The sequence below is a fragment of the Meleagris gallopavo genome, chromosome 1 (assembly GCF_000146605.3).
Source record: "Meleagris gallopavo isolate NT-WF06-2002-E0010 breed Aviagen turkey brand Nicholas breeding stock chromosome 1, Turkey_5.1, whole genome shotgun sequence".
In the NCBI taxonomy this organism is placed as follows: Eukaryota; Metazoa; Chordata; class Aves; order Galliformes; family Phasianidae; genus Meleagris; species Meleagris gallopavo.
In genome coordinates this window covers 100,142,378-100,154,394 of record NC_015011.2, presented here as the reverse complement: position 1 = coordinate 100,154,394, position 12,017 = coordinate 100,142,378, and the positions used below count along the sequence as shown (strand labels likewise).

General features: G+C 38.1%; 1 protein-coding gene across 2 annotated transcripts in view; it reads right to left on the bottom strand.

Annotated features, from left to right (window-relative positions):
• The window catches only part of JAM2 (junctional adhesion molecule 2), a 31,256-nt gene extending 22,891 nt beyond the window's left edge, over nucleotides 1–8,365 (bottom strand). For both annotated transcript variants that reach the window (XM_031556661.1, XM_031556660.1), the window contains exon 1: nucleotides 8,299–8,365. In XM_031556661.1, the coding sequence (XP_031412521.1) occupies nucleotides 8,299–8,350 (52 nt within the window). In that variant the 5' untranslated portion in view covers nucleotides 8,351–8,365. The remainder of the gene's footprint in view (nucleotides 1–8,298) is intronic.
• Between the last annotated feature and the right edge of the window lie 3,652 nt (nucleotides 8,366–12,017).

Sequence of the window (12,017 nt, the reverse complement as noted above, 5' to 3'; positions counted from 1 at the left end):
AAAAAAAGGTAGGAATAAAATAAATTTTAAGACAAGGCAAAGTCTTGCTTTTCAAGAATTATTCAAATACGTAACAGCAGAAAACAACAACAACAAAAACCCAGAAACTATAAAACAAACTACAGTATTTACAGTATGACTTTAGTTCATCATGCAAGAGCAATTTAATAGGAGTTGTAAGGAAATGTATTACAATATATTGAAATTAACTTCTCCTTTGAATGGTTGGGTCTTGTAGAAATATGCCAGCTGCTGAGGCTGGCAGAGTTTTCAAAATCCCTACTTTCAATTCAGAAATAATTTGGTTTTGGAATAATTGAGAGTATGACAGTTTGTCTACAAATATGTCACTATCTGTTTACTTCACCGTGTGTGAATTGGATTAGTTTGTTAGTCAGGGGGAAGGAGCTGAATCAGACATTGCAGATTCCCTGCAGCCTGGAAAGGTTTCCTCCTGCTAACAGGGAAATCAGGGAGCAAAAATCTGAATATCATGTACTTGACTTGTTTATTGATAAAACAGACTAGTTGATAAATAAAACGGGCTTCTAAGGAGACAGAGGTTAGCTTGATGCATCAGGTTATCCATTTTTCTGCACAGTAGTTTGTGTAGGTGTCAGAGAAATCTCAGTAGTTTACCAATTACTGGAAAACTCCCAGAGTTAAATGTTTGACTGAATGAAGTTTGGATGATTTTTAGGTCTACTTTTCCCTCTGCTAACAGCTGATGCTTGCATTAAGCTAAGATCAAATGAAAAACATATTCAGCATTTCAGAGATACCCAGAAGCAAAATAACAGTATCTGGAGTTAAGCTTTCTTATGCTTCCTTTGTATACGTCAACTTATATTATCCTGTGCGATGTATCATCCTTCCTAGTGTACTTATTATTATAATGAGAGAGGACTGTTAATATGGAAAGGCACAAGGCTATTCCTTTCATATGCAAAATAAATAGCATGGAACCACACCTCTGACCTGAACTTTTGAACTTGGAATGTGTAAAACTTGCTTTTTATACAGTCCTGAGAGTTTATTTTCTTTTTCCTCTGACAAATGAAAAATATAACTACTTGCAATCTGAACAGCCAGATGAAAGCTGTGATAACATCAACACTGAATATATGTATGATCCCTTCCTAAAACTGATTTTCCTATTTCTTATAGTATAATGGTGCAGTACAGAAGTGGCAAACTAAAAAGGAATATCTCTTAGTATCCTATAAAAGTAAATCCTACTAGAAAAAAAAGTTTCTTATTCTCTCTAAATCTCTCTAGGGGAGGAAGCCCTTTTATTTATCTACCTCTGACTTCTGGATATTCTTTTGTATTTGTGTCTCCACTTATCCATGTATTTATTTCATTTTATATTTATGTAATATGAGAAAAGGAAAAAAAGTCAGAGGCAGGGGAAAGAACTTAAGGAATGAGTAGAGTGGTTGCACTTGCTATCCTAGAGGTTTCACCTCAGCGATGTGAAGCAGTCATGGCAAGGTCACCTTCCTCTCACCTGGTTTGTGATAGCCTTTTGAATAAAACATGTTTTACCCTAGTACAAACTAAAAACTAAATATATTTAAATAAAATATTAAGGCAAAAGAATGGCAGGATGTGGCAGGAAAATCTTTTTGACAAGCAGATAAAAAAAGATAAAATAGCAAAGTCTTCTAGAAGAGAAAAAAACAAATGAGGGAAAGGAAGGAAAAAAGATTGAGAAGAACCCACAAACTTCTCCCATCAGATCACTCAGAAGAAAAGTCCCACAACTTATAAATAATCTCCTTCACAAATATTTCCACTCTTTTTTGTAGGCCCTTGACCTTCTATCTCCTAGCTAAAATTTAACTGAGCTGGGGTTATGAAACCTGAGCATAGATAATTCTGTTGTTGTACATCCATGACAAGACTCATCTCCTCTGAGTATATAGTTCTACCCTCTGGAATCAGGAAGTTATGCAGTCCAAAAGAAAAGCAGGTAGTATATATAAATCTAAATTGAAATAGCAAGCATCTTGCCAAACACAAGTAAAGTATGTTATATGAATGCGCCATTCAACAGTTTATAAATGTAAACTTGCAAAAGAAAAGAAGAGTACCCTCACTGACTATCTTAACATGTCCAGTATATGTGATATATCATATTAAGCCTAATTGTACGCCGCAAATTTCACCATTAGTAAAATAGTGTTCATGTTCTGTTTCGACTTTCCCTTGGTTTAGAGAAAGGATTTCAAATTTGCATTTAAATTAAATTGAGCAAAGTGTGATATAGGCTTCTATTAAAAGGCCATCCATTTTTGTTAATTCATTTTTAATAGCAACAGTAAATATTTTCAGTTGATGCACTTTCTGCTGCAAGATTAGTAAATTTTTCTATTCTTTATCTCCAGCGTCAGACATTCCTCATTAGAGAATTCTATCATTTTCTCTGGCTGGAGGAACCTGTACTACACTTTATGAATCTAAACATACATTAAAAAAAATTAAAATAAAAAATGAACAGCTATTTAGAAAATATAAACATAGAAAACAAGCATATTATCAAAGTTAATTCGGCAAATAAATTATTTCAAGAAATCAATGAATTCAAAAAGTTCTTTCCTCCAAAGACCAGAAACCAAACCAAGACAAAACCACACACACACACACACACACACACACACACACACACACACCACACGACACAAAAATAAATAAATAAATAAAAATCCTGGGGAGAGAACAACTGCATAGAAGACAAATAATCTTGTCATAATTTAGAAACAAAACTAATTCCTATTTTGATGTGCTCCTTGTAGTCATTATTATTATTTTTAAGCCATTAGATATTTTTAGAATTAAAAAATAAAATCTTTTTAATGATTTCACCTCGCCCACCTTTTCAAGTACAACTTCAAAGATCCATAGAAGTCTGGAAGTTAAAACAGCCATATATAGAATACATAAAATACACTATTCATGTAAGATATATATAATTAAAACTCAGGTATTACACATCTAAATGCTTGCTAGAGTCAATGGATTAACACATTTCATGAAATCATGACTTCCAGACAGGTATATATGCTTTCTTAAACTACTGTTTTGTTATCTGCTTTGCCTGCTTTTGACTTCATTCTCTTTATCACCAACTATTCACAAGATAAGGATATTTTATGAACACGCATGACACTACGTTTGCTTAAACTTAAATTTCCTTTAGAAATAGGATTAAATAGTAGTATTTTGTAGTACTCAACTCAGGCTAACTAATTTCAGCTTAAGGATCTCTTTTTGAGAAAGATATCTGAAGAACTGTTTAAACACTATGCTGGCATGTAGGTTATACAGGCAGATGCATACCAGAATAAGCACTGTGATCACATGGTATCCAAACAAAAAAAGTCTTCAGAGTTTAGCTATAAAGCCACATAGCAATCTATGTTAGTAAGAAGAGGATCTGACATATTTACATATTTATTTCCACTGTTGTTGCAGGTCTGCTCATCTTGCATTAAGACTGTATGGTACCAAGTTAGCATCAGCAGAGTTAGGAATGGTCAAGAAGCCAAGAAAGGGAACAAGATGGTCTGTTAAATAATAGATAGTTACCTGCATCTCTGTCCTATAAGAGAAACCCATTGCCATCTAAGTTTAGCTGAAAGTACACTTGTTAAAAGAAGCCTATAAGCTTTTATGCTTTATGTTTGAGTGCCAAGTTATGTTTTATGGCAGCTAAGGACGAGGTCCCTTACAAGGCAAAATGAATTACTCTTTCACATGCACACACATGCACACACACACACACACACACACACACACACAAAGAGTATCCACTTTAGGGCTGACAGATATGCAACTCCTTATAGCCAAGTCTACATATACCTTCCACTTAACCAGTTAGCCAAGCCCCTTGACACACTTAGCTGTAAGTTTTTTTGGATACCATCTGCCCACCCTTTACTTTTCCCATCCCAAAGTAGAGACAGATAAAAGTCACGAATTATCTGCTCTTCAGTCAGCACAATTCAGATTTTAAAACAATCCGATTTCATACCACATTTCTGCTTTTAAGACTGCCCATATGGATAGGGCTCCAAAAAACTATAGGGATTCGAATGCAGCATTCAGCAGCAGAATGATACCGCAATTTTTTTTCCTTCTTCTTCTTCTGATTTTCAGATGATTAGTTCCATCCCAAAACTGAAGAGTAAATCTTAGGTTACTAACCTGTTAACACTGGAGATAAAATTACAAATAGTACACCTGTAACAGGGCTACCAGAATTCAAGTCTGCTTATATATGCACATATTGGACACCAGTGACACTGTTAGTTCTACTGATTCTACACATTATCTTACTCTCCTTGTATTCATGCAAAATTATTTAATTCAGTTTTAAAAGAAAGACAAAATTTCTCCCTACCCCCTGCTGTATTCTGTTCAATGCTTTTAGCTTCTAATCTCTGCTGGAAGCCACAGATATTGCATTGCTTCAGTAACGGACAGAAGATCTGCTCACTACCCAGCCCACTCTCCCCCAGACTGCTCTTTTGATTTGTGAGGGGAATAAATAAATAAATAAATAAATAAATAACACACACTAACATAATTATTAAAAGTGCCAGTAAGATCCAAGTTTTCCCCAACAATTAGATGAAATTAAGAACTGTTGTGTTCACCTTTTTATCAAATGCTAGGCTAGTCATAAAGATTGCTCTTAGCTTTCTAAAGTAGTGTAAAACAATGTTTTTGTTTAAGTAGACTTTGTTGCATAGACATTCCATTCAAACAGAAAACAAAGTATCTGCCTTAAATATCTATGACATTTTTGGAAGAAAGCACAAGTTTTCTGGGATTTTTTTGCTGGATTGAAGACTATCTTATAAGGTAAGATAACAACAAAAAACACAAAAAACTGCACTGCTTTATTTTTCCCTAAAGGGCATGGAGTTTAGTTTAACTCAATAGAAGCATTCTGCACCTGCAAGTCTCTCAGCTGTATATACGAGAATCAGCCATGCCCACTTCTCTATTTACATAACTTGGAAAAGGTTTGCATAAGTTTTAAATAAGCTTGAAAGCTTATAAACAGATATCACTTTTTTACTCTCTCACAGAATTCAGCACATTCTTCCATGGCTATTTATGTTAGAAAGCCTGTACATATTGCAAAATCTGGACATGGCCTCAGAAGCAAAGCTTTCACTTCCCCCTTCCCAAAAAGGGGGGATAAAAATCTGAACACAGCTGTGAAGCGAAGAGCAACTGTGTGCACTGTTAAAAGAGCTGAGTACTCAACTAGAGATACAACTGGAGCTCATGTGAAGAGTCATAGCAACAGGAGCTGAAAACAGTTTTTAGTCACTATCTCCATGCACACTGCTGATTCCATGTAGAAAAACAGCTTTCCCAGATGACTCTTATGCTCCAGAACATTATTAACTGAAAGGCTCAAAACCAAGTACATTAAGTTCTGGAAGTACCCCAGAGCCATCCCTTCAACAGTACTTGAACTGAACACACAGAGAAGAATCGCATCTACTTTTTGTACTTAATACATTTTGGGAGACTTCTTTATCAGCTAGCACTGTTTGAATCAAGTGATGTCTAGGATGTAGATCTTCTACAGGAAAAAAGAAAAAGTAGTTGACTTAAAATGGAATTATGTGAAGGCCTCTTCAGACTGTATGACAAGAAGGAAAAGCTTATGCTAGCGCAGCCTCAAGCACTGCTTCACACTATGTAAGCATACTCTCACTATGGTATGCATCTACTTACTACTCTATACCTATTCCAGGCAGAAACTTTCAATATTACCAGCAAGACTGGAGTCCCTGAATTTGTCAGCTTTACTATCAATCCAATCCTATAAAAACAGCATCTTAAAAATCTTACGAGCTCTTACAATTACCAGGCTGTCTCAATCTCCCTCTTCTACATTTTCAACTGCTCTATTCAATTTATAAACACTGATTTCTTTCTGTGTTAATTTACTTTCAGGACCTTCTCAAATGATTACAACGTATATGTATGCATTAGTAAACCACATTACACTTGGGAGGAACATTACTGTACTCAGCTGCAAGGAGCAGGGGCGTTCACTGCAAGATACAAAGAAAACTTCAAATACTCACTGAAAATAAAACATTTTCATTTCATTCATTCACATACAAATACTTACTGGCATTTAACATTTACTTAACATTTGTTTAATTTGTTTAATTGGACTGAACTGAGTGCATGTTATGCAGCTAATCCTAACATCTGGACACTGCTCTCAGTCATGTGGTCTGATTTTTGGGTGAGCCTGTGTAGGGACAGGAGTTGGACTCAATGATCCTTGTCAGTCCCTTCCAGCTTGGGATGTTCTATGATTCTAACAAATACTAAGTAAATATATATCTATTGAAACTTCATACCTGTCAGTGCTGTTCTTTTCGTCTTGAGTCTGATCATTTCTTACTTTTAAAAAAGTCAGGATCGAGTTGTTATCACAATACAAGTTGGATCTTCTTACTGAAAATGGTTGAGTTTTGAACTTCTTAAAATTAAGCATTCAGAAAGGCTTATTACTGTATTTTCCCACCATGTTCTCCCCTGCAAATAATCTCTGGAAAAAACTGGACGCCTCCTTCGATTCCTGTTAATCAGGACGGGCTACAGTCTCACCAGGGGTTCAAAAATTACTCCTGTTGTTATATTGCTTGCTATTGCTCAGAAATGACTATTTTTCCCTTCTTGCATCTCCAAAAGCTCCTTCACCTCCCAGTGCATGCTAGGAAGTGACAAGTGAATGGGACCAGATGTTCAGCTGCCAAGCTTACCTTCTGCCAGTATTACAAAATAAGCACTCAAGTGCTCAATGATATCCTGTGAGGATTAAGGTGACTTAAGTCATTGGAGACTTCTAGAAGAAAATGTGGCTTTGGAAATAGAGGTGAGCACAAGCACACACAATCATCCAAACATTGCTCCAGCTTCATTTTCTATCCTATTCTCCTTTCCCAAACACTAGCATTCAGGAAACATATCATTTGTCTGGATTACAAAGGCACCATAATATTTGCTCAAATCTTCCTGTGGTAGAATTACAACAAAGTAACGTACAACACTTTGAGGAAGATGTGGCAGGCTTTTCTGCAGAGTTTTGTTAAAAGTGATAGTTCTCTGAGAATTAATCAGGATGGAAAACGACATGCCAGAAAGTAAAAACTAGTCTTAAAAAATTAGCTTTTCTTGGGAGGAAAAGGTGAACTAACAATAAGAAAATTGCCAGTAACATATTTGATTTTCAGTTACCAGATAACATTTCCCTAAGTTTCCATTAAAACATTCACCCGGCTAGATATTAGCCGCCAAACTGGAAAGGGATAACATAACTAAGATAACTTACCAAGTCACCACAGTGGGGAAAAAAAATCTCAACCAACCAACCAATCAAAAACAGCAGTAAGATAGTCTGTGGCAAGAGGTTCTGCTTGTTGTTAGTCTGTAACTTCAGGAAAAACTTAATTTAACCATTCTATATAGTCCTGGCAAAAGCCTGCAATGGCAAATACAAACTTAATTGTTTTGATACAAAAACAATTTTATTGCTGAGTGGATGCTCAATAACCTTCCTTTATGTAAGCTTTTACACTGGAGTGACCTCTATTATTGCTAGGAGAGAGCATGACACCAAATCTGACTTTCTCTGAGAGAACTGCTAAACGAGAACGCCAGCTGTAGGGAATCAATTATAAAGAGATCATCTTTAAAAACACTCCGAGAGAAAGATGATGTTTTACAGTGCTGATGGAAACTAACTGAATTGTAAAAACTTTTAGATTTCAATTTCAGAGTTAAGTCACTAGTTACTGGTTCTCCAAATGCAGACAGCCCTCAAGATTCACTTGCCCACCTAACAAGGGAAGCTTGCTTACTGCTACTGCAGAAGATTTACGTGTATGTCACTGTTTACCTTTAGTGAAAGAGTATCACTACTATTTACTCATGTGAAATGGAATGAGAGCTGATTTCCCTGAGTATTAGCCATACAAGATGATTTTCCCATACTTAAAAAGAATTGTCTTGCTCATGACCACCAGCACTTAGGGTACACTTTGAGGAAGCCATATGTAAAAGCTGTCTTCAACAACTTCAGCTCAATTCTTCAGAAACAGGTTTGTACATGCACTTCCCCAGTAACGTCTGGATTTAGACAGTGGCCTTGGTAGCTCTAAGTTGTGAAAGATGATCCAATGATCCCACAAATGTTAAGTCAATTAAGTAAAGAGAAAATATGAAGTCAAAGTTCAAGCACTTCCACATTCTTACTCATTTGTGACACCATCAGCCAATTTCTGTAGAAGAATCCAGCTGCCAGCATGCTGCTGCCAAAATAGTCTGTAGCAGGAAATACAAATATTATATTATCACATAAAAAAAACAAAAAAACCCCAAAAACAAAAAACCCCACAACCTTGATGTAATTCAGTTAAATAGCCAACAAGACCTCATCCAGGCTCAATTAGATCTGCTATTAACAGTGGTAATTTTAGCTCTCATTATCAATACCATATGCCCTATTGTAGTCACAATTACCAGAAATACATGTCCTATAACACGAACAAAGAATAGCTGCAGCACTAAAGCTGAGAGAACAGCTGAGAGGCCAAGAAATAGTAAAAGCAAGTATTCCAGCTTAAATACAATCACCCTGAACAGAAGAAGGGAATTGTGAATTGTGACTGCCTTGCAGTGATGGTACAGGTGCATTTCATGCTTCCTGTATGCAACAAAGGAAAGCAGATCCTCATTTTTCCTTCTGCACATCCAGTAGCAGGCTGTAGGGGTAATCAGAAGAAAGGATACTACAGAGCAAGCCAGGAACCAGCTCCCTGTATCTCAGGGACAAAATTCCCCCAGAGCACTGAAGATCTAACCAAGAGGTTGGAATTGTGAAGATAATAGATTGAGAAGTCCGTCTCTCTTGCAGAGGCAGGAAGGTCTTCCAACCAAATCCTGAATTCTTAAGCTTTCTAGAATTTCCGTATATCATGCTGTCACCACAGCATATAAACAACAACAACAACAACAAAAAGAACAAAAACAAACAAACAAACAAGGCAGAAAGGCAGACAGGTTCAGTGTTATTTTGCATAGACTTCAGAGAAATACACAGCCTTGCAAATTTAAGAAATTCCATCTCACCTGAAAATGGACTCTAATTTAGAAATCAAAATAGGTCCTTACTAAGCTAATCCAGCAAACACAGAAGGCTTGACAGAAGACAGGTGGTCAACTTTGAGAACATCATCATGTGTAATGGGGAAAACACAAAGACTTCCAAGTACAATGCTACTTTATATAGCTAATGCAGTCATGCTCTCTGAGTTCTTCAAGGGATGGAGACGTGACTTTTTTGACTTAGAACCTCTGTATCTGTCTGAAAGATTCCCAAGCACTAAAGAGTGTTTGTTTTAAAGCCAGTAAGAAAAAAATCACATCCTCACCTTATTTATTGCTGAATCAAACTACCCCAGAGAGCTCCATGAGATGTTTATGTAAGATTGCTATTTATTGCCACCTCATTGTCCTCACCTCGATACATTGCACTGCATTTGTTCTCAGCATCACAAGCTTAAATTTTAATTCCAACTTACAGTAATGCAAAGAAATTTAAAAAAAAAAAAATCACTCCTGGAAGTTCCTCAGAAGAGCCAGTTCATCAGTATGTACCACCTCCCAAACAGCTGCCGTGACTATTAATAGCAACAATTTCTGTACATTTTCTAACTCGTACCAACAGAGCTCACAAATCTTAGCCTGCTCACCTTTGAAAACACTCACAGGCAGCATCAGTTTATGGAGCTCATGCAGACTGAGACCATATGAATGAAGGTCTCCAACTCCCCTACTTTCCCCTAAATTAAAGATAAGAGAGGCTTTAACTGAGAAAAATAACTCCTTCTATGATTCATTAGCATTTCTTAGTAGGCTCTCACTGAAAAGACCTCAGCACTGTTCTTGACTATGCTGACTTCCTATGGCCAATTTATCCGGCTCTTAACTCCTGCAGCTGAATTACCAAGCAAGTTCTCTTCTGCTGCTCTACAATAATCCTCACAGTTCTTTTGGTATAAACTTAATTCTTTCTTTTCCTCATTAGCTTTTGCGTATTTCCTATCTCTATAGCATGTTGGGATTCAGAACCACACTAGAAATGACTCAACGCATACATCTGACATGAATGCCAGCATTACTCAGCCTTATTGTTAGCGTGAGTGTGCTGGAGCCCTAGGAGCAGCAGCAGCAGACTCCCAGTAGCTTTTTCTGCCTGGATTTCCCCCAGCTCACAGAAACAATCAGCAGTTGCACACCCACCTGCAGCCACTTTCTTCATGCAATAACTCTGTATCAGCACATTATTGGTAAACTGAGCCCTCTCCACCAGGCATCTTTTGGGGGAACAGTAACAGGTAGAGAGAAAAATAAATGTGTGCCAACAACTTAGCCACCAGACTTAGTGTACTGCTTTTAAACCACTCTGTGGCATTTCCATGCTGACCAAAGCCAGCAATATCAACACACAAAACCCAACAATGAGCAGCCTGAAAGTGCTGAAACCACTCACTCACTAAATAAACAAAACACCCACAGCAGCCTTATTTGATTAGATATACCCAGGAAACTAACAACAAATGAAGAAAAAAAAGAAAGAACACTTTAATTTTTTATTTTATTTTTTCTAATGCACTATGCGATAGAGGAAGCCACCTACATCAGCCACCCACCTAACAACCCAGGTTTTTATAAGGTCTTGTACAGGTAAAGACAAAGGAAAACTGCTACCAAACCAGAGAGCATCCATAGTGTAAATCACTTAAAGATCTGGCCTCTCAGAACATTAATAATCATTCAGGTATGAAAAGACCATCAAATCCAACCGTCATCATGCCTACTGCCCACATCCCTCAGTACCACATCCACACAGCCCTCGAACATCTCCAAGGACAGTGACTCCACCACCACCCTGGGCAGCCTGTGCCACTGCCTCATCACTCCTTCTAAGAACAATTTTTTCCTAATATCCAACCTGAACCTCTCCTGGTGCAACTTGAGACCATTACCTCTCATCCTATCTCTGTTACCCAGGAGATGAGGCCGACCTCACAGCCTCCTCTCAGGTGGTTGTAGAGAGCAATGAGGTCTCCTCTGAGCCTCCTCTTCTCCAGACTGAACAACCTCAGCTCCCTCAGCTGCTTCCCATCAGATTTATGCTCCAGACCCCTCACAGCTCTATTGCTCTTTTCCAGGCACGCTCCAGGGCCTTCTTGTAGCGGGGGGTCCCAAAACTGAACACAGTTCAGTGAAGACAGAGGAAAAGAAAAATAGCCACCAAGCTAAAGAACTAGCAGAGTGCATGTCACTTTGAGTCTGCCCTCCTCCAAAAAAGATCTTTCACACACAAATTTCTGTTAGGTGAGGAGGAATGAAAGTTAAATGCAAGAGTGCCCTACTGAGCAGCTGAAACAGTCAGGTCTCAGGTTCTCACTTTGTTAGCAAGATAACACGAGCTACACAGTTTTTTTCAGGGCATTCCTTTCCACATATCGCCTCTTTCCCAAAGGCAGCAGTGAGACACAGAGTGTATAAGAGCACAGTCAGATGTGATCCAAAAGCACAAGCTTTCAGAGGACTGGCACTATGAACACCGCATATTCAATCACTGCTTCTCTGCAGCTACGCGGCCCCGCACTCTGCTTTCACTTATTTCCATGTGCTTTCTGGGTGGGGCAGCTTTTGCCAACTTCACATCTCTCCATCTGGTTTTTCAACGAATCAGAGCATAAACATCAATCCACTCCGGAGCAGCGCTACCCGCAGAAAGCACATTTCTGGAACTTGCCCGTTCATCTCTTAGGACCCACCCGGAGGGCACGCGGCGCAGTCCGCATCCTAACACTCGCAGCACCGCAGAGAGCGGCCAGCTCTCCCTGAGGTTAGAGCAACTCACATCCGCACCCGCCCCGCAGTCGCTGCCCCCCGGGACG